Source organism: Lipophrys pholis, assembly GCF_963383615.2.
Source record: "Lipophrys pholis genome assembly, chromosome: 1".
In the NCBI taxonomy this organism is placed as follows: domain Eukaryota; kingdom Metazoa; phylum Chordata; class Actinopteri; order Blenniiformes; family Blenniidae; genus Lipophrys; species Lipophrys pholis.
In genome coordinates, this window is record NC_137635.1 from 55,408,163 (window position 1) to 55,430,597 (window position 22,435).

Genomic DNA, 22,435 nt, shown 5'->3' on the forward strand with positions numbered 1-22,435 from the left:
CCACCTGTCTCACCCTCACCTGTCTCACCCTCACCTGTCTCACCCTCACCTGTCTCACCCTCGTGAGTGGCTGAGCAGCTTCCTGGGTGCGTCTGAAAAGTCCCTCCTCTCTCCTTATCTAAGGTCTTTACCTTAACCCCTGGATGACATCACAGGGCTAAGGAAAGGTGTTAGGAGGCTTCCTAAAGGAGTTAGTGAAAGGAGTTAGGAGGCTTCCTAAAGGAGTTAGGAGGCTTCCTAAAGGAGTTAGTAAAGGTGTTAGGAGGCTTCCTAAAGGAGTTAGTGAAAGGAGTTAGGAGGCTTCCTAAAGGAGTTAGTAAAGGTGTTAGGAGGCTTCCTAAAGGAGTTAGTGAAAGGTGTTAGGAGGCTTCCTAAAGGAGTTAGTGAAAGGAGTTAGGAGGCTTCCTAAAGGAGTTAGTAAAGGTGTTAGGAGGCTTCCTAAAGGAGTTAGTGAAAGGTGTTAGGAGGCTTCCTAAAGGAGTTAGGAGGCTTCCTAAAGGAGTTAGTAAAGGAGTTAGGAGGCTTCCTAAAGGAGTTAGTAAAGGTGTTAGGAGGCTTCCTAAAGGAGTTAGTGAAAGGTGTTAGGAGGCTTCCTAAAGGAGTTAGTAAAGGTGTTAGGAGGCTTCCTAAAGGAGTTAGTGAAAGGAGTTAGGAGGCTTCCTAAAGGAGTTAGTGAAGGTGTTAGGAGGCTTCCTAAAGGAGTTAGTGAAAGGTGTTAGGAGGCTTCCTAAAGGAGTTAGGAGGCTTCCTAAAGGAGTTAGTAAAGGTGTTAGGAGGCTTCCTAAAGGAGTTAGTGAAAGGTGTTAGGAGGCTTCCTAAAGGAGTTAGGAGGCTTCCTAAAGGAGTTAGTGAAAGGTGTTAGGAGGCTTCCTAAAGGAGTTAGTAAAGGTGTTAGGAGGCTTCCTAAAGGAGTTAGTGAAGGTGTTAGGAGGCTTCCTAAAGGAGTTAGTGAAAGGTGTTAGGAGGCTTCCTAAAGGAGTTAGTGAAGGTGTTAGGAGGCTTCCTAAAGGAGTTAGTGAAAGGAGTTAGGAGGCTTCCTAAAGGAGTTAGTGAAAGGTGTTAGGAGGCTTCCTAAAGGAGTTAGTAAAGGTGTTAGGAGGCTTCCTAAAGGAGTTAGTGAAGGTGTTAGGAGGCTTCCTAAAGGAGTTAGTGAAAGGAGTTAGGAGGCTTCCTAAAGGAGTTAGTGAAGGTGTTAGGAGGCTTCCTAAAGGAGTTAGTGAAAGGTGTTAGGAGGCTTCCTAAAGGAGTTAGTGAAGGTGTTAGGAGGCTTCCTAAAGGAGTTAGTGAAAGGTGTTAGGAGGCTTCCTAAAGGAGTTAGTGAAGGTGTTAGGAGGCTTCCTAAAGGAGTTAGTGAAAGGTGTTAGGAGGCTTCCTAAAGGAGTTAGTGAAGGTGTTAGGAGGCTTCCTAAAGGAGTTAGTGAAAGGTGTTAGGAGGCTTCCTAAAGGAGTTAGTGAAAGGTGTTAGGAGGCTTCCTAAAGGAGTTAGTGAAGGTGTTAGGAGGCTTCCTAAAGGAGTTAGTGAAAGGTGTTAGGAGGCTTCCTAAAGGAGTTAGTGAAAGGTGTTAGGAGGCTTCCTAAAGGAGTTAGTAAAGGTGATCACGGTGGTGAGGCAGTCAGACAGCACTTTCACTTAGTGACATCATAATAATGCGACGGCGGCTCAAGTTAGTGGGAAGCCTCCTAACTCCTTTAGGAAGCCTCCTAACATCTTTCACTAACTCATGTTGCTGACGCTCTGCGAGGCTCTGTAAGGTTTTACTTCCGGGGGATCCATGTTGCTGACGCTCTGTGAGGCTCTGTAAGGTTTTACTTCCGGGGGATCCATGTTGCTGACGCTCTGCGAGGCTCTGTAAGGTTTTACTTCCGGGGGATCCATGTTGCTGACGCTCTGTGAGGCTCTGTAAGGTTTTACTTCCGGGGGATCCATGTTGCTGACGCTCTGCGAGGCTCTGTAAGGTTTTACTTCCGGGGGGATCCATGTTGCTGACGCTCTGCGAGGCTCTGTAAGGTTTTACTTCCGGGGGGATCCATGTTGCTGACGCTCTGCGAGGCTCTGTAAGGTTTTACTTCCGGGGGGATCCATGTTGCTGACGCTCTGCGAGGCTCTGTAAGGTTTTACTTCCGGGGGGATCCATGTTGCTGACGCTCTGCGAGGCTCTGTAAGGTTTTACTTCCGGGGGGATCCATGTTGCTGACGCTCTGCGAGGCTCTGTAAAGTCTGAGCGGCAGGCTGCTGCTGGTTCATGTGGAGGATTAACGCTCATGTGACGGGTCCGCTCTGCACGGAGGAGGCTGCTGAGTGGACCTATAGAGAAAAAGCATTTTCCAGATCACTAATGCTCTGGAAATAGATGTTTTTAATCCAGTGATTCGGTGACTGTGGTGTGTGAGAGCTGCGATGGAGGTGAAACAACCAGCCGTCTCCTGATGTGTGAGCGTAACACCATCTTCAGCGAGTTTCCAGCAGCAGCAGCAGAGCCGCTCTCCTCAGGCTGTAATTAGGAACCCAACGCTGCTTTGAGTCAGAATGTGGTCTGCAGCCGCTCCAGAGGACAACCAGTCTTGTGGTCTGTGGTTTTATCATCAAATGCAAATTGCACAGTTGAAGAGGAGTGGCACTGACTCATCGAGTTTAGAATATCCAGAAACCTCATCCTGAAACATTCGTGCGGTGCAACATGTCAGGAGTAACGCACTCATGTTTTCTTTCCAGATCGTGGACAGGCCATTAAAAATGAGATTCAGCAAAGTTATAATTTTCTCCAGTTAACCTCCAACAACACACACACACACACACACACACACACACATGAAAACATGGAGGAGAGTCCAGGAGCCCTGGGGATCTCGTCCTGAACCGAAGCCAACAACAAGGAAGTGAATGTTAGTTTTCGGCGTAAAGAATGGCAAATGACCAAAACAAGTACACAAAGCAAACACGGGACTTTGGTCCATAATAGAGCGGCTTTACAGGCACCAGAGTCAATATTTACTGTGTATTATTTATCATGCATGTGATGAAGTGTGAGCTGGAGACCAGAGTCTCACGTTGTACAAGCGTTTACCTAAAAATTTGCGAGAATCTGGTCGTCCCCGAGTGATGTGCAAACAGAGAGCGGCATTCTGGGAAGTGGCGGCTTGTCCTCCCAGGCTGGACACGGGGATTCGCTGTGTGTTTGTCCTCGCCAGCCTCCCGATGAGCTGCGGTCACGTGATCCGCCACGTTAATGCAGACTGCTTCCAGGTCGTCAGAGAGTCCTTTGTTTCAGGGCTGAAGCTTCAACATGTTCAGATTGAAGAAGAGTGATGAAGAAATTCTCCACTTTTAATCATTCAGCCTTTTTTAGTTTCCGGCTGATAATCCGTCAGCCATCAACGCTGTATGGAAAACATCTCGGAACAACAGAAGCATGAAACCGCCACGACTCGTTTCCATGACGACATTTCAAGTCCATTTTTTTCCGGTGTGTTTCAGAAAAGTTTCTCGTTTACACAAACATGAGCCGAAACCGTCTGTTTTGTCCTCGTCGATGTCCCCGTCCACATGGGAAACGTCTGCATCCACGACCGCATGAACATCACTCAAGATGATGGGATACATATTCCTGTAGGTGGCGCTGTATTGCTACCACAGAAACACAGCAGAACCAGAGAAGAAGACACGGAGCATGTCTCATTAAAGCGACGAGCATCAGCACCTCCTGCAGCGCCACCTGGAGCAGGTCGTCCGCCATGCTGGTGTTGTTCAGTGACTTCATGGAGAGAGAGGCGGGGTTATAGGTTGAGAGGCGGGGCCATAATATCACCAGAGGGAGGCGGGGTTATAGGTTGAGAGGCGGGGCCATAACATCACCAGAGGGAGGTGGGGTTATAGGTTGAGAGGCGGGGCCATAACATCACCAGAGGGAGGCGGGGTTACAGGTTGAGAGGCGGGGCCATAACATCACCAGAGGGAGGCGGGGTTACAGGTTGAGAGGCGGGGCCATAACATCACCAGAGAGAGGCGGGGTTATAGGTTGAGAGGCGGGGCCATAACATCACCAGAGAGAGGCGGGGTTATAGGTTGAGAGGCGGGGCCATAACATCACCAGAGGGAGGCGGGGTTACAGGTTGAGAGGCGGGGCCATAACATCACCAGAGAGAGGCGGGGTTATAGGTTGAGAGGCGGGGCCAAAAACGATGCGGTTGCATGAAGCAGTGTTGTCATGAAGACAGGGCCTCAGTCAGGTGGTTATTACGGTGACTGTCAAAATAAAAGCACCAGTCCAGGACGAGTACCAACGGGGACTCATGATGCCACAGAGGAAACTTCCAGAAAGTTCCACCTCGGAATTCGTTTTCAACAAGTCGTGCCTCCAGTTTTCACTTGAAACCGTTTCGGGTTGAGTTTTATTCATCTGACTGTTTTTCTTATTTTAGACTTTCAGATCAGCGTTTTGTTTTGAAATCCAGCGTTTGGGTCGCTGCTGGTAACGATCCCGGTCCGGACTGAAGTGGTTTTTGCGGTTGAGCAAAGTGTTTTTAGTATCGGGGGGTTTTTGTTTGGTGTTTTCTGCTGAGCCTCCTCTGGAGGAAATGACTGGGTTCACCACAGCTTCATGAAAAAGCTCCAGTGTGTTGGAAACGCAGCAGAAAGCCACCGTCTCCACTCGTCTGTGCATGAGGACATTTTCATCCAATTAAAAACTCTTATTTATTTATTTATTTATTTATTCTTCAGAACTCAATGAAGGAATGACTCCAGTAAACCCTGACCAGAGTCAGTACGACGCTCCAGGTCCCTCCTGTTGCTCTGAGCGACGTTCAGACTACAAATAGAAACTTGAGGTTTTTGTTTTGCGGCGAGTGAAGACAACATTCTTATTCTTATGTTTCCTCCAAACACGAGCAGCAGCAGAGCAGCAGCAGAGCGAGTGTTTACTCTGGAGGTCTGGACCGCCGCCCGCCCACCGTTTTCACAAGCAATCAGGGGCTCCACTGATTACCCAGAATCCTCCTCTTCAGCTGACATTAATCCTCATGGTTCTGTAGCGCTGCTGCTCTGCTGCTCCGCTGCTGCTGCTCTGCTGCTCTGCTGCTGCTGCTCTGCTGCTCCGCTGCTCCTCTGCTGCTCCGCTGCTCCTCTACTGCTCTGCTGCTGCTCTGCTGCTGTTCTGCTGCTCCGCTGCTGCTGCTCTGCTGCTCCTCTGCTGCTGCTCTGCTGCTCTGCTGCTGCTGCTCTGCTGCTCCTCTGCTGCTCTGCTGCTCCGCTGCTGCTCTGCTGCTGCTCTGCTGCTCCTCTGCTGCTCTGCTGCTCCGCTGCTGCTCTGCTGCTCCTCTGCTGCTCTGCTGCTGCTCTGCTCTGCTGCTCTGCTGCTGCTGCTCTGCTGCTGCTGCTGCTGCTCTGCTGCTCTGATTCTGCTGCTCTGCTGCTGCTCTGCTGCTGCTCTGCTGCTGCTCTGCTGCTGCTGCTCTGCTGCTGCTCCTCTTCTGCTGCGTGAAAAAAACGTGAAATAGTAAAACTGCAGAAACAGTTCAAGTGGTTAAATGTTTAACCAGCTCAGATAAATAAAGAGTATAAATAAAGGTCACAATAATAAAATGTCAGCAACTGCAGTCATGAATAAAGTACTCCAGTAAATATCAATCAACCTTACAGGTACTTTATTGTTCAGTTTGAAAAATGAAAGTATTTTGGTGTTGAAGGTCAAAGGTTTTTATCTGCTGCCTCAGCAGGTCTGGACCAGTAGAAGGTGACCTGTGTCTGCAGGTTGGCCTGTGTCTGCAGGCTGGCCTGTGTCTGCAGGTTGGCCTGTGTCTGCAGGTTTACCTGTGTCTGCAGGTTGGCCTGTGTCTGCAGGTTGGCCTGTGTCTGCAGGTTGACCTGTGTCTGCAGGTTGGCCTGTGTCTGCAGGTTGGCCTGTGTCTGCAGGCTGGCCTGTGTCTGCAGTCAGTCCAGTTCCTGCGTCAGCGCCTCACCTGGAGCAGCTGGATGCAGGGAGGGAGGGGGGGAGGGGGGGGGGGGGGGGGCGTGGCTCTGGAAACAGGTCTCATGTTGTTTGTTCCGTGGTGGTTGGCGGTTCGACGCCTGAAGCTCTCAGCCTGGATTTAGACTTGAATCAGTGTAAATGTGTTGATGGACGCAGATATTCTGGGATTATTTGCAGGCTTCTTATTTACACAGTTTAAACTGGTCACAGACTCGGCGGCACAATGGAACATTTGATTGGTTCTATTTTGAAGGCGACGCCACAGAAACCCGTTTCCCCGTCAGAACGTTTCTCCTGCTTTCTCTGGTTTTCAGGCAGAAATAAAACAAGTTGAGTCGAGAGGCTCTGAGGCTTCATTTCCAACAGGAGTTCATTCATGGATTATCTTGAATAGGCTCCGCCCTGTCAGGGTACTGGGCAGGTGATGGTCAGCATCATCCATAATAATCTGAACCCTAACCCTAACCCTAATCCTGAACCTAATCCTGAACCTAATCCTGATCCTCACCCTAATCCTGACCCTAATCCTGATCCTCACCCTAGTCCTGACCCTAATCCTGATCCTCACCCTAATCCTGACCCTAATCCTGACCCTAATCCTGATCCTCACCCTAATCCTGACCCTAATCCTGATCCTCACCCTAGTCCTGACCCTAATCCTGATCCTCACCCTAATCCTGACCCTAATCCTGACCCTAATCCTGATCCTCACCCTAATCCTGACCCTAACCGTAATCCTGACCCTAATCCTGATCCTCACCCTAATCCTGACCCTAACCCTAATCCTGACCCTAACCCTAATCCTGACCCTTGACCTTTACCACAGACCCACAATAATGTTTTCAAAACGTTGCCATGGAAACGTGAAACTTTTCTGAATCAAAAACACCAAACTGAAACTGAAACGTTTGAATCTGATTAACATGAATGTTGATTTGGAGTATTGCAGTATGAGTGTATTGAGATATTGGAGTATTAGAATATTGGAATATTGCAGTATTGGATTTTTTCAGGATTTTATTATTAGAGTATTGGGATATTGGAGTATTAGAGTCTTGGTATATTGGATTAATAAAGTATTACAGTATTGAAGTATTGTAGTATATTGGTATTGGAGTACTGCAGTATTAGAGTATTGGGGTATTGCAGTATTGCAGTACTGAATAGAAATGAAAGCTCTTGAGATTTGGACGTCAGCGTTTTAAGACTCTTCTTCTTCTTCTCCGTCTCGGATGATGAATCTGTTCTTCAGATGTAAACCAGATATTTTGTCGTCATGAGAAGAAGAACCAGAGGAACTGTTCTCACGTTTCTTCTCTGTGGTTCTGGATGTTTGTTAAATCCGGAACATCTCGGCAGTGGAAGTGGGACGAAGGGAATCCTTCACCGGGTGAAACAGTTAATCTGCTCCGTTTGCTCCGGATCAGTCAAGCAGAGAAAACTGAGTTTTTTTCAGCTGCTCCTTGGGCGGCTCTGCAGCAGATGTTAGGTTCTGCTCTACGGTGACGGCTAGAGGAACCCTTCGGTTCCAGCTCACGCTCCGGTAAAAATACATGTGGTCATTTTCATTACGGTCAGATTGAACAAACAGCCAGTCAGTGGAAAACCACACCTGAGGTCTGGAAAGACTGGAGAGCAGCTCAGCACCTCACAGAGCAGCTCAGCACTGTACAGAGCAGCTCAGCACCACAGAGAGCAGCTCAGCACTGTACAGAGCAGCTCAGCACCTCACAGAGCAGCTCAGCACTGTACAGAGCAGCTCAGCACCTCACAGAGCAGCTCAGCACCTCACAGAGAAGCTCAGCACCTCACAGAGCAGCTCAGCACTGTACAGAGCAGCTCAGCACCGCACAGAGCAGCTCAGCACCTCACAGAGCAGCTCAGCACCGCACAGAGCAGCTCAGCACTGTACAGAGCAGCTCAGCACCACAGAGAGCAGCTCAGCACTGTACAGAGCAGCTCAGCACCTCACAGAGCAGCTCAGCACCGCAGAGAGCAGCTCAGCACTGTACAGAGCAGCTCAGCACCACAGAGAGCAGCTCAGCACCGCAGAGAGCAGCTCAGCACTGTACGGAGCAGCTCAGCACCTCACAGAGCAGCTCAGCACCGCACAGAGCAGCTCAGCACCGCAGAGAGCAGCTCAGCACTGTACAGAGCAGCTCAGCACCGCACAGAGCAGCTCAGCACCGCAGAGAGCAGCTCAGCACTGTACAGAGCAGCTCAGCACCTCACAGAGCAGCTCAGCACCACACAGAGCGAGAACCTCCACCAGAGCAATCTGGTTTCTGGGACACAGGAAGTGACACGTTCTCCACATCAACTGCCTTCATTCCTTCCTTCATTCCTTCCTTCCCTCCTTCCTTCCTTCCTTCCTTCCTTCCTTCCTTCCTTCCTTCCTTCCTTCCTTCCTCCCTCCCTCCCTCCCTCCCTCCCTCCCTCCCTCCCTCCCTTCCTTCCTTCCTTCCTTCCTTCCTTCCTTCCTTCCTTCCTTCCTTCCTTCCTTCCTTCCTTCCTTCCTTCCTTCCTTCCTTCCTTCCTTCCTTCAGGTGATCACATGATTTTATTCCATCATTTTAAAGAGAACCTGACCAGACCATATTCTGCCCTCCCTCCCTTCCTTCCTCCCTCCCTCCCTCCCTCCCTCCCTCCCTCCCTCCCTTCCTTCCTTCCTTCCTTCCTTCCTTCCTTCCTTCCTTCCTTCCTCCCTCCCTCCCTCCCTCCCTCCCTCCCTCCCTTCCTTCCTTCCTTCCTTCCTTCCCTCCCTCCCTCCCTCCCTCCCTCCCTCCCTCCCTCCCTCCTTCCTTCCTTCCTTCCTTCCTTCCTTCCTTCCTTCCTTCCTTCCTTCCTTCCTTCCTTCCCTCCCTCCCTCCCTCCCTCCCTCCCTCCCTCCCTCCCTCCCTCCCTCCCTCCCTCCCTTCCTTCCTTCCTTCCTTCCTTCAGGTGATCACATGATTTTATTCCATCATTTTAAAGAGAACCTGACCAGACCATATTCTGCCCTTCCTCCACCTGATCCTTCAGACCCGAGTTAAGAAGCTGGTGATGGAGCTTCACTCTGACTGGTGTGAAATACAAACTACACCTCCACCAACCAAGACTTGCTCCAACTCCAGTTCCCACAATGCACTTGTCCTTTAATGTGACAGTAACAATATATAGTGAAACGAAGGTCAGTAAGTTATCTTAATCCAGATCACCACCAACATGTAATCTGCTCTTTCCTCGTTCAGAACTCTTGTTAGCAGACAGACTGAATAATAAACTGGGGGATTAGAACCTCCATGGCTGAGGCTGGGATCCAGCTGGAACCTCACTGAGGAACCTCCGACTTCTAAACCTCCAACATGCTTGTTTGTTTCCATGACGACGGCGCTCGGAGTCACCGAACATGCAACTTTTTGAAAACGACTGCCAAGGCGGAGGCATTCTGAAACACTGTGACTGAAACTCCTGGTCTCTGTATAGACTCTGGTCCTGGTCCTGGTCCTGGTCCTGGTCCTGGTCCTGGTCCTGGTCACAAGTAGTGCTACACATGCTCAGTAGAGCCAATCAAGTTTCCTCTCTGGTGTCATGACTCCCAGTCCATATTCTCCTGGACTTTTATTTTGACAGTCACCGTAATAACAATCCAACATGGTAGTTTTATTTTGACAGTCACCGTAATAACAATCCAACTTGGTAGTTTTATTTTGACAGTCACTGTGACAACAGTCCAACATGGTGGTCTGTCCACTAGAACGTCTGCTCCGGTTGTTTTCTCACCGTGTCGTTCTGCCGCCGTGTTACAGGTTCATGCCGATGACGTTCTGACGAAGGAGGAGCAGATCGGCCTGCTGTATCGAGCCAAACGCAGGTGTGAGGGAAACATCAAGTCAAGGAGCAGGATTCCAGGTGAGTCACTTCCTTCTGCAGCTCCTCAAAGCGTGAGTCACTGTCATGCCTTCATGAACACGGCGCTCTGGAGGGGGCGGGGCTTAACTTGGTGGCTTCACGCTCCAACGCACAGTGTGACGGCGCTCTGGTCCTCAGGGTGTGTCGACGAGATAACACACGATCCATACAGCCGGCCGCGACCCTGTGACCTCATCAAACAGGCTCCAGACACCAGGGAGACTCGTCACCGCTGACGAGCTCACGACACAAAACCACCCTGAAGCTCCAGAGTCGTCCTGGATGGACGCCAGAGGGCCTGAAACTAAACCTGCTGAAGATGCTCTCAGCCTTCCTGACGCTCCAGAACAACTGTTTTATCACTATGGAGGATTTTCACTCATTTCTGTTCCACGCTGGGGAGGAAACGGTCCACCTGAGGAGGAAACGGTCCGCCTCAGGAGGAAACGCACCGCCTGGGGAGGAAACGGTCCACCTCGGGAGGAAACGGACCGCCTGGGGAGGAAACGGACCACCTCAGGAGGAAACGGTCCACCTGAGGAGGAAACGGTCCGCCTCGGGAGGAAACGGACCGCCTGGGGAGGAAACGGACCGCCTGGGGAGGAAACGGTCCGCCTCAGGAGGAAACGGACCGCCTGGGGAGGAAACAGTCCGCCTCAGGAGGAAACGGACCGCCTGGGGAGGAAACGGACCGCCTGGGGAGGAAACGGTCCGCCTGGGGAGGAAACGGTCCGCCTCGGCAGGAAACGGCCCACCTGGGGAGGAAACGGTCCGCCTGGGGAGGAAACGGACCGCCTGGGGAGGAAACGGTCCGCCTCAGGAGGAAACGGACCGCCTCAGGAGGAAACGGTCCACCTGAGGAGGAAACGGTCCGCCTCGGGAGGAAACGGACCGCCTGGGGAGGAAACGGACCGCCTGGGGAGGAAACGGACCGCCTGGGGAGGAAACGGTCCGCCTCAGGAGGAAACGGACCGCCTGGGGAGGAAACGGTCCGCCTGGGGAGGAAACGGTCCGCCTCGGCAGGAAACGGCCCACCTGGGGAGGAAACGGTCCGCCTCAGGAGGAAACGGACCGCCTGGGGAGGAAACGGTCCGCCTCAGGAGGAAACGGACCGCCTGGGGAGGAAACGGACCGCCTGGGGAGGAAACGGTCCGCCTGGGGAGGAAACGGTCCGCCTCAGGAGGAAACGGACCGCCTGGGGAGGAAACGGTCCGCCTGGGGAGGAAACGGTCCGCCTGAGGAGGAAACGGACCGCCTGGGGAGGAAACGGTCCGCCTGAGGAGGAAACGGACCGCCTGAGGAGGAAACGGTCCGCCTCGGCAGGAAACGGCCCGCCTGGGGAGGAAACGGTCCGCCTCAGGAGGAAACGGTCCGCCTGAGGAGGAAACGGTCCGCCTGGGGAGGAAACGGTCCGCCTGAGGAGGAAACGGTCCGCCTCGGCAGGAAACGGCCCGCCTGGGGAGGAAACGGTCCGCCTGAGGAGGAAACGGTCCGCCTCGGCAGGAAACGGCCCGCCTGGGGAGGAAACGGACCGCCTCTGGAGGAAACGGCCCGCCTGGGGAGGAAACGGTCCGCCTGGGGAGGAAACGGTCCGCCTGGGGAGGAAACGGTCCGCCTCGGGAGGAAACGGACCGCCTGGGGAGGAAACGGTCCGCCTGGGGAGGAAACGGACCGCCTCAGGAGGAAACGGACCGCCTGGGGAGGAAACGGTCCGCCTGGGGAGGAAACGGACCGCCTCGGGAGGAAACGGCCCGCCTGGGGAGGAAACGGCCCGCCTGAGGAGGAAACGGTCCGCCTCGGGAGGAAACGGTCCGCCTGGGGAGGAAACGGCCCGTCTGGGGAGGAAACGGTCCGCCTGGGGAGGAAACGGTCCGCCTGGGGAGGAAACGGACCGCCTGGGGAGGAAACGGACCGCCTGGGGAGGAAACGGACCGCCTGGGGAGGAAACGGTCCGCCTGAGGAGGAAACGGTCCGCCTCGGGAGGAAACGGTCCGCCTGGGGAGGAAACGGACCGCCTGGGGAGGAAACGGCCCGCCTGGGGAGGAAACGGTCCGCCTGGGGAGGAAACGGTCCGCCTGGGGAGGAAACGGTCCGCCTCAGGAGGAAACGGACCGCCTGGGGAGGAAACGGTCCGCTGAACAACGACTTTCCACTGCTTCCGTTCTGGTCGTCGCTCATGAAACAGAGAAACACAACGAAACAGGAGGCACTGGAGGAGTCACAGCAGGAGTCACAGCAGGAGTCACTGGAGGAGTCACAGCAGGAGTCAAAGTAGGAGTCACAGGAGGAGTAAAGCAGGAATTACTGGACGAGTCACAGCAGGAGTCACAGCAGGAGTCACAGGAGGAGTCACAGCAGGAGTCAAAGTAGGAGTCACAGGAGGAGTAAAGCAGGAATTACTGGACGAGTCACAGCAGGAGTCACAGGAGGAGTCACAACAGGAGTCAAAGCAGGAGTCACTGGAGGAGTCACAGCAGGAGTCACTGGACGAGTCACAGCAGGAGTCACAGCAGGAGTCACAGGAGGAGTCACAGCAGGAGTCACTGGACGAGTCACAGCAGGAGTCACTGGAGGAGTTATAGCAGGAGTCACAGGAGAAGTCACAACAGGAGTCACTGGAGGAGTCACTGGAGGAGTCAAAGCAGGAGTCACTGCACGAGTCACAGCAGGAGTCACTGGAGGAGTCACAGCAGGAGTCAAAGTAGGAGTCACAGGAGGAGTCACAGCAGGAGTCACTGGACGAGTCACAGCAGGAGTCACTGGACGAGTCACAGCAGGAGTCACTGGAGGAGTCACAGCAGGAGTCACAGGAGGAGTCACAGGAGGAGTCACAACAGGAGTCACTGGAGGAGTCAAAGTAGGAGTCACAGCAGGAGTCACTGGAGGAGTCAAAGCAGGAGTCACTGGACGAGTCACAGCAGGAGTCACTGGACGAGTCACAGCAGGAGTCACAGCAGGAGTCACTGGAGGAGTCACAACAGGAGTCACAGGAGGAGTCACAGCAGGAGTCACAGCAGGAGTCACAGCAGGAGTCACTGGAGGAGTCAAAGCAGGAGTCACAGCAGGAGTCACTGGAGGCTGGACCGACTGTTTGTGGGCGGGGTTTGACAGTCAGTCTGATGTCATCACTGCAGGAGGTGAAATAACCAGGTTAGGTCGATAAACAGAGGATCTGCATGTCTGAGTGGAGTGATTTGACTTTTTACGCCGAAGCGCAGCTTTTCATTCGCCGTCACTGGATCTGACCTTTCGTCTCACCGACTCGTCTCAGGTCATGTCAGTGTGAGTTTGTGACGGAACACGGAGCTTCGCCTCCCGGCTGACGCTGCAGAAACACTGCGACCTCAATCCCTCGCCGTTCACGTCTTCATATTAGGAAGAGAAATAAGAACTGATCAGTCCTGGAGGTCAAAGGTCATCCAGTGGTGTTTACCTCATTTCTCTCAGTTCAGTGGAGCCACAGAGGTTCTTCATCGTTTTCATCCGCTGCTTCCAGAAACAGTTTGAGCTAAAGTTCCTCTTATTTCCTTCAACCTAGTTTCTTCTGGATTTTTACAAAGAATTCATTCGTTATTCACCATATTTATATATATATATATATATATAAATATATATATATTTATATATATATATATATCCTCTCTCAGTAAAACACATCCTTCACTTCCAAAAACCTGCAGTACTCGTTCTTCTCATCTAATATTGATGGCAGTGCTTTTCTCTGTTACGTTGTTCTCCTCACTTCCTGTCCTGAAGCTGGAGGCGGCGAGACGCCGTCTTTCTCTTCCTGCAAAACTAGAGCAGCTCCAGTAGTGGAGGACAAACACCGAGGAGACGTTTCATTCAAACTGATGAACTTACGGCTCCATGCAGCAGGAAATCCAGATTTAAGTTTGTACTTTAAAATCAAGGATTGAAAATAAGTAATAATAATAATAATAATAATAATAATAATAATAATAATAATAATAATGATAATAATAATAACAATTACATAAGTGATAATAATAATAATAATAATAATGATGATGATAATAATAATAATAATAATAATAATAATAATAATAATAACAATTACATAAGTGATAATAATAATAATTACATAAGTGATCATAATAATAATAATAATAATAATAATAATAATAACAACACTTAAATAAGTGATGACCTTTAAAAGAAGCCAAACGATCTCTCATGTCTGAAAATGAGATTTTAAATGTGAAATAACGTGATAATGTGTTTGGGCTGCGAGGGAAGGTCTCAGAGGTGAAGGTGAAGGTGACGATGACGGCGAAGGTGAAGATGAAGACGAAGACGAAGCAGTATGTGTTAATAACCTGAAACAGACGAGCCTTTTCTGAAATATTCCCGGAGACGAAGAGCGACGACTCCAGAAAACCGACTGATGTGGTTTCGTTTCTGTTCATGTTTGTTTTCTGAACAAACAAAGTTCAAGACGAGGTTTTCTAGAGGGAGACGGTCGGCTGGCCGGCCGCACGGCGCAGGGATGTGGGTTCAATTCCTCCGACGCTGCAGCCTGAAAAAATAGCTCCGGCTTCAGGGTGTGTGTGTGTGTGTGTGTGTGTGTGTGTGTGTGTGTGTGTGTGTGTGTGTGTGTGTGTGTGTGTGCGCGCTCTGCTCTGTAATTGTCTGAATAAAAGAATAAAAGACGTTTGATTGCAGGAAGGAGAAAATGAAGGATGGAGAGCAGGAGAGGGAGAAGTACTTATTAGTGGTGGCAGTGGGCAGATGTTTCCAATAACGAGGCCAAACCGGAGGAGGAATGTGGAGAAGTGAGTTTTCTCCCTCCGTCGGAGCGTTTCCCTCCGAGCTGAACTCCGACTGATGAACATCAAACAGGAAGTCAGTGGCGAGCAGATCTGATGGGCGCCATGGTGGAGGAGGTGACGTAGCCTCGGCGCTCAGGACTAACGTCCCCAAACATAGAAAGGTCATTTGGCTTCATCTTCCAGAGGAAAACCTGTTCAAGCTGCTCCAACATTAAAGTTCTACCATGAAGTAAAGTACTTCTACCGCCTGGCGCTCTGAACTGACATATATCGTCACAAACTCCGGCAAAATAGAGACAATAAACTACAGCAGAGTAGAACTGACTCCAATCAATTACTGTGAATTACAGCAACTTACAAGGAACTTTTGTTACAGTAATCTGCAGTGAATTATTTTAAACTACAGTAAACTACAGTACAATAAAATGAATTTGAATGAAAGACATTAAATTCTAGTAAACTACATTGAACTACAGTAAACAATTACATGAACCATGAAGTTCCATAAACTACCATGAAGTGCCATAAACTACCATGAAGTGCCGTAAACTACCATGAAGTGCCATAAACTACCATGAAGTGCCGTAAACTACCATGAAGTGCCGTAAACTACCATGAAGTGCCATAAACTACCATGAAGTGCCGTAAACTACCATGAAGTGCCATAAACTACCATGAAGTGCCGTAAACTACCATGAAGTGCCGTAAACTACAGTAAAGTGTCTTTGACTTCAGAATTGGGTTTATGACCAATTATTGTTCCACAAAAGGACAAATCTGTTTTGAAGATGTTTGTGAGTCTTTGTGTCCTGAAGCTTCTGAACTGCTTCATGTTCTCCCTGAGCGCCGCTCTGCTTCAGCCACCATCAATCCATCAGATCCTCAGGATCAATGTTTCTGTCCTTCCAGACGGTTTCTGTGCTCCGGAGTGGGACGGCATCGTCTGCTGGCCCGAAGGAGCTCCGGGAAAACTGGTGTCCACTTCCTGTCCAGAATACATCTACGACTTCAACCACAAAGGTGAGGAGTTGGGGAGGGAGGGGGGCATGGGGACGAGGGGAGGGGGACGGAGAGGAGGAGGAGGAGGGGAGGGGAGGAGGAGGGGAGGGGGACGGAGAGGAGGAGGAGGAGGGGAGGGGAGGAAGGGAGGAGGGGAGGGGAGGAAGGGAGGAGGGGAGGAGGAGGGGAGGGGGACGGAGAGGAGGAGGGGAGGGGAGGGGAGGAGGAGGAGCAGCAGGAGGAGGAAGAGGAGGAGCATCAGGGGGAGGAGGAGGAGGAGCGGGAGGAGGAGCAGCAGGAGGAGGAGGGGGAGGAGGTGGAGCAGGAGCAGCAGGAGGAGGGGGAGGAGGAGGAGGAGGAGGAGCAGCAGGAGGAGGAGGGGGAGGAGGTGGAGCAGGAGCAGCAGGAGGAGGGGGAGGAGGAGGAGGAGGACGAGGGGAGGAGGAGGGGAGGAGGAGGAGGAGCAGCAGGAGGAGGAAGAGGAGGAGCATCAGGAGGAGGAGGGGCAGGGGGAGAAGGAGGAGGAGGAGCGGGAGGAGGAGGAGCAGCAGCAGGAGGAGGAGGAGGAGGGGGAGCAGGAGCAGCAGGAGGAGGAGGAGGGGGGGAGCAGGAGCAGCAGGAGGAGGGGGGGGAGGAGCAGGAGGAGGGGGAGGAGCAGGAGGAGGAAGAGCAGCAGGAGGAGGAGGAAGAGCAGCAGGAGGAGGAGGAGGAGCAGCAGCAGGAGGAGGAGGAGGAGGGGGAGCAGGAGCAGCAGGAGGAGGAGGAGGGGGGGAGCAGGAGCAGCAGGAGGAGGGGGGGGAGGAGCAGGAGGAGGGGGAGGAGCAGGAGGAGGAAGAGCAGCAGGAGGAGGGGGAGGAGGAGCAGGAGGAGGGGGAGGAGCAGCAGGAGGAGCAGACCTCCCTGACGTGTCCTCTGACTGTAGGTCAGGTGTACCGTCGCTGTGACAACAACGGCTCGTGGGAACTCGCCACGGCCAACAAGACGTGGGCGAACTACAACGAGTGTGCCAAGTTCCTGTACCATTACAACCACAGCTACGAGAAGGTGAGAGGCTCCATCCCACACCGGGGCCAACCGGCCGTGGTTGTGGGTTTGATTCCGCGTGTCCAAGTGCCAGTGAGCAAGGCACCGAGCATCAGGCAGCATCAGGAGGATGGACTGACGTCCTCGTGTTGCCGCCGCCGCCGCCACGGTGTGAATGTGTGAATGTCTGTTTACGCCGCCACTGGTATTAAAGGTGTTTCAGCCGTTCAGAAACGGGAGCAGCGTTCCAGAGACGGTCCGACCTTTGACCTCAGACAGGACAGCTGAGCTGTTATTTATTATTTATTGTAAATTATTTATTAAGTGCTGCTCCTTCAAATATTGATCCTGTATAAAAGTTTTATCTGATGAATGGTTGGAGTGTCAGGACCTGCAGCTGCAGCGCCGCAGCTGCTGCGTGTCATCACTTCCTGTCAGGGAGCGGCGGCGAGGTCGGTGATTAGAGCTGCTGACAGACCTTCGACTGTGGCGCCGGCACATCACAGGGGTCAAAGGTCACGGGCAGAGACATGCAACACATCCACGATGGAGGTGTGTGTGTGTGTGTGTGTGTGTGTGTGTGTGTGTGTGTGTGTGTGTGTGTGTGTGTGTGTGTGTGCGCGCGCTTGCTTCCTGGTTCTGATGTCGTCATGACAACACGCCTCAGGCTCCATCGTTCACTGGCACTGTTTGTCGGTGGGACCTTCATCGGCTCCTCGTCTTCATCACAAGGTTCTCCAGGTTGATTCTGGCGCCTGAAGCCCGGTTCTTCCTAAATCAACCCCACCATTAATGTGTTCATCCATTATGTAAAAGCTCTGGTCCTGTTCAACATTTCATGAGAGAGAATATTTGATTTCAGCACCTCGAAGGTGCAGGAAGTCGAGCGGCGGCGGCGAGTAGCATCCTGTACGGCGTCCTGTATTGCCTCCTGTACGGCGTCCGGTACGGCGTCCTGTACGGCGTCCTGTACGGCGTCCTGTACGGCGTCCTGTACGGCGTCCTGTACGGCGTCCTGTACGGCCTCCTGTACGGCCTCCTGTACGGCCTCCTGTACGGCGTCCTGTACGGCGTCCTGTACGGCGTCCTGTACGGCCTCCTGTACGGCGTCCTGTACGGCGTCCTGTACGGCGTCCGGTACGGCCTCCTGTACGGCCTCCTGTACGGCCTCCTGTACGGCGTCCTGTATGGCGTACCGTACGGCGTCCTGTACGGCGTCCTGTACGGCATCCTGTATGGCATCCTGTACGGCGTACCGTACGGCGTACTGTACGGCGTCCTGTACGGCGTCCTGTACGACCTCCTGTACGACCTCCTGTACGGCGTCCTGTACGGCGTCCTGTACGACCTCCTGTACGGCGTACCGTACGGCGTACTGTACGGCGTCCTGTACGGCGTCCTGTACGACCTCCTGTACGACCTCCTGTACGACCTCCTGTACGGCGTCCTGTACGGCGTCCTGTACGGCGTCCTGTACGGCGTCCTGTACGGCGTACTGTATGGCGTCCTGTACGGCGCTGGTTCCAGGGAGGATCAAAGTGAAGCTGTGTTCTAGCAGTTTGTTCTTCTTACATGATTCATGCTTCATCTCAACAGGAAGTCTTCCACCGGCTGTACCTCATCTACACTGTGGGGTACTCCATCTCGCTCGGCTCGCTCATGGTGGCCGTGGTCATACTCGGATACTTCCGGTGAGTATTAGAAAGTACTCCCAGTGAGGAGTCCAGCGGAGACCAGTCTGGACAGGAGTGTGTTGCAGAGCAGCACTAACACAGGGTTAGGGTTTAGCTGCTCTGCTTCCTTATGCTGATTTCAGAAGCAAACCAAAGGTCACCTTGTGTTTCTAGAACTTTCTCTGAAGCGTCACAGCAGGAGGCCGAGCTGTGTCTGAAGCTGAGGCCTACTGGGGTCCGTCAGGGGTCAGACCTTTGACCCACTAACCCGTCAACACGTCACCACACTAACTTCTCCACCACAAGAAATGATAGATCCTGTTCATGTTCAGGACTTTTCACCAGGGAAGCGTCTGAGATTAGTTTTCCTCCATCAATAGTCCTCTGGGGGGCGCTGTCAAAACTCAGTAATGAGGTTTTACACCCAGAACACTGTTACAGTGTGTGTGTGTGTGTGTGTGTGTGTGTGTGTGTGTGTGTGTGTGTGTGTGTGTGTGCCTGTCTGTCTGTCTGTCTGTCTGTCTGTCTGTCTGTCTGTCTGTCTGTCTGTCTGTCTGTCTGTCTGTCTGTGTGTGTGTGTGTGTGTGTGTGTGTGTGTGTGTGTGTGTGTGTGTGTGTGTGTGTGTGTGTGTGTGTGTGTGTGTGTGAGAGAGAGAGAGCGTCTCTGATTGGTTGATTCCATGTTGCTCCGCCTCTCCTCCAGGCGGCTGCACTGCACCAGGAACTACATCCACATGCACCTGTTCGTCTCCTACATGCTGCGAGCCGTCAGCATCTTCGTCAAAGACGTGGTTCTGTACTCTGGATCGGCTCTGGAGAACATGGAGCGCGTCACCGTCGAAGACCTGAAGTCCATCACCGAAGCTCCTCCAGCGAACAAAGCTCAGTTTGTAAGTCTTCACTGTGGAGGACTGTTTCCTTCAGACCAGAACTGACTGGACTCTGGACGGTTTGGGACGCGTGTTGAGGACACACACTTCCACTGAACACACACTGCAGAGACACACTGAGACACCGGCTCACACACACATGGAGGCAGTTTGATGGCAGAACGTGACGAGGTTCTTCAGAACCCCTCACTAAAACCCGTCTACCAGCTGGAGGCGCCGTGGTCGTCAAGAAGGAAACCAGACACACGTTTTCTGCTGCTGTTGTAAAGTAAAATCCTTCTGGAACTTTGTAAATACAACTATTAATGATATCTTGGCCTCCGATTTCCCAAACTACCTGGGAAGATGTGATGAAGCTGTGCAGAAAGACGAAGGTGTCTGGTAGAATTTGACTTTTGTCAACAAAAAGACTGGAACTAGGAACTTGTATAAAGTGGAAACACCAAACATGGAGCGAGAGTTCCTGATCATCCAGGAAGTTCTTTGAATGAAAGAAAAGACTTCAAATTGAAGGGTCATATATTTGTTAAGAATATCAGAATCAGATCATAATAATAATAAAAATAATACATTTTATTTCTAAAGCACTTTTTTTTTTTTTTTTTTAAATCTCAAAGTACTACAAGAACACAAACACCTCAAATAAAGAGATAAAAGCCTCTTTAAAAAGGAAAACCTTCAGGTGGAGGACAAACGACGAGAGAACATGTGAAGGAAGTCCAGCGGAGATTTGACATCATGATGCGTCCCGCCGCGTCCCGCCGCGTCCCGCCGCGTCCCGCCGCGTCCCGCCGCGTCCCGCCGCGTCCCGCTGCTCAGTTTAATGACATTTAACTGTTAAAGAGCAGATCTCTATCAGTGGCTGTGTTCACTAAAGGTCAGGGTGCGTTTCATGTTTGAAGCAGAAGCAGAAGCTCGCCGTGCTTCTAATCAGGGAAACGTGTGAGATGAATTCATATCTTCCTCCTCTCCCATACTTGTGTCCAGATCAGCTGTAAGGTGGTGGTGACCTTGTTCATGTACTTCTTGGCAACCAATTACTACTGGATCCTGGTGGAGGGGCTGTACCTGCACAGCCTCATCTTCATGACCTTCTTCTCCGACAGGAAGTACCTGTGGGGATTCACCCTGATTGGATGGGGTGAGATTGTCTTCCTTCACTTGACACTATTGTGATTACATCGTAAGCTGTGGACGTGATCCCGATGCTCTGAGACGACTTATTAGAAGGTGTCATTAGTGAGAAGGACTGTGGGTCTCACAGGACCTGCATTGTACACACTGTGCGTATTACTCACTGAAGCACAGCGCATACAATGTGGATGCTGTACTGCTCAATTCCACCACCAGGGGGTGTTCACTCCAGTCCCACCACCAGGGGGTCATCACACCGCGACTCTCAGACCAAACGCTGACTGAAGTGTCTCTGTCTCCGTCTGCAGGCGTCCCCGCCGTGTTCGTGACCATCTGGGCCACCGTACGAGCAACGTTTGCTGACACTGAGTGAGTCTTTAATCTCTGAGGACAGGGTCTTCTGTCTGCAGGACTCGCTGGAGACGGAGGGAAAACCCAGACTCGACTTCTCTGTCAACAACACGCCTCGTACACATGATAAAAACAAATAAAGCATCGACTTCAATTGGAAAAAAAGAAATCAGGGACTCTCGAGTCGGACAGATCACAAAGAGTCCATCAGTAAGAAATCACAATGAGCTCCAATCAAAGAGAAATCCAGCAGAAAGAATCACAGAGGATCCAGATCTAAAAGTCTGAGAAAGCTTCAGGGTGAAACAGTTTGACAGTGAGATGAAAAGCTCCATCCTCCATAATCACATGTTACTACGCCTCCTGGTGGAGACCGCCTGCTGACCTGCCTCTCTCCACCTGCTGCAGGTGTTGGGACCTGAGTGCCGGCAATCTGAAGTGGATCTATCAGGTTCCCATCCTGGTGGCGGTCGTGGTGAGTCCTGCTCCCTGCTGCTGCTACGTCCTGCTGCTGCTGCTCCCTGCTGCTGCTACGTCCTGCTGCTGCTGCTCCCTGCTGCTGCTACGTCCTGCTGCTGCTGCGCCCTGCTGCTGCTGCGTCCTGCTGCCGCTCCCTGCTGCCTCCTGCTGCCGCTTCCTGCTGCCTCCTGCTGCCGCTCCCTGCTCCCTCCTGCTGCTGCCGCTCCCTGCTGCTGCTGCGTCCTGCTGCTGCTGCTCCCTGCTGCTGCTACGTCCTGCTGCTGCTGCTCCCTGCTGCTGCTACGTCCTGCTGCTGCTGCGTCCTGCTGCCGCTCCCTGCTGCCGCTCCCTGCTCCCTCCTGCTGCTGCCGCTCCCTGCTGCCGCTTCCTGCTGCCAGCCAAACGACTGCGTTTGGCTGCACCTGTGTTCAAACCTCCGTCTGACTGTAATCACTGCCATTACGCCCAATCAGCTGTTGCTATTTCCTCCTCAGGTCAATTTCGTCTTATTTCTGAACATCATCAGAGTCTTGGCGACCAAACTGCGAGAAACCAACGCTGGGCGGTGCGACACCAGGCAGCAGTACAGGTACGGGCCTCCACCCAGCACGCCGCCTGTCCCAAAAACAGCTTCACCAGAAACAAGGCTGACACCTTGGGTGCGATCTGACTCCATCAGACTCTCATGACTCCATCAGGCTCCATCAGACTCCATCAGGCTCCATCAGGCTCCATCAGGCTCCATCAGGCTCCATCAGACTCTCATGACTCCATCAGACTCCATCAGACTCCATCAGACTCTCATGACTCCATCAGACTCCATCAGACACCATGTAGAACATGTCGAGTGACTCTGTTTGTGAAGCAGTGAAGAAGAACCAGTGGATGTGGAGAAGCAGACGTGTCCCTCTGTGATGTCAGAGATGTTTTGTGGTGACAGGAAGCTGCTGAAGTCCACGCTGGTGCTGATGCCGCTGTTTGGAGTCCACTACATCATCTTCAACGCCATGCCGTACACGGAGGTGTCCGGGGTGCCATGGCTCATCCAGATGCACTACGAGATGCTCTTCAACTCCTTCCAGGTAGAGCAGAGCCTCGGTAACGCCAAGACCAAACCTCAGCGCACAGCTGGAGGTCTTCCACCGCGCTGACAGTCACTGAGTTCAGTCTTTCTTCTCCTCAGGGCTTCCTGGTGGCCATCATCTACTGCTTCTGTAACGGAGAGGTAGGACCTGTTCCTGCAGCTTTCCTGAAGC

General features: G+C 52.2%; 1 protein-coding gene across 1 annotated transcript in view; it reads left to right on the forward strand.

The window, feature by feature from the left end:
• Nucleotides 1-22,435, forward strand: part of pth1r (parathyroid hormone 1 receptor) — a 31,885-nt gene that overhangs the window by 6,490 nt on the left and 2,960 nt on the right. The window contains exons 2-12 of the mRNA XM_080474961.1: nt 9,758-9,860; nt 15,560-15,670; nt 16,572-16,693; nt 18,269-18,363; nt 19,049-19,235; nt 20,223-20,376; nt 20,678-20,738; nt 21,129-21,195; nt 21,674-21,768; nt 22,120-22,261; nt 22,363-22,404. Coding sequence (XP_080331087.1) covers nt 9,758-9,860; nt 15,560-15,670; nt 16,572-16,693; nt 18,269-18,363; nt 19,049-19,235; nt 20,223-20,376; nt 20,678-20,738; nt 21,129-21,195; nt 21,674-21,768; nt 22,120-22,261; nt 22,363-22,404 — 1,179 coding nt within the window. The remainder of the gene's footprint in view (nt 1-9,757; nt 9,861-15,559; nt 15,671-16,571; nt 16,694-18,268; nt 18,364-19,048; nt 19,236-20,222; nt 20,377-20,677; nt 20,739-21,128; nt 21,196-21,673; nt 21,769-22,119; nt 22,262-22,362; nt 22,405-22,435) is intronic.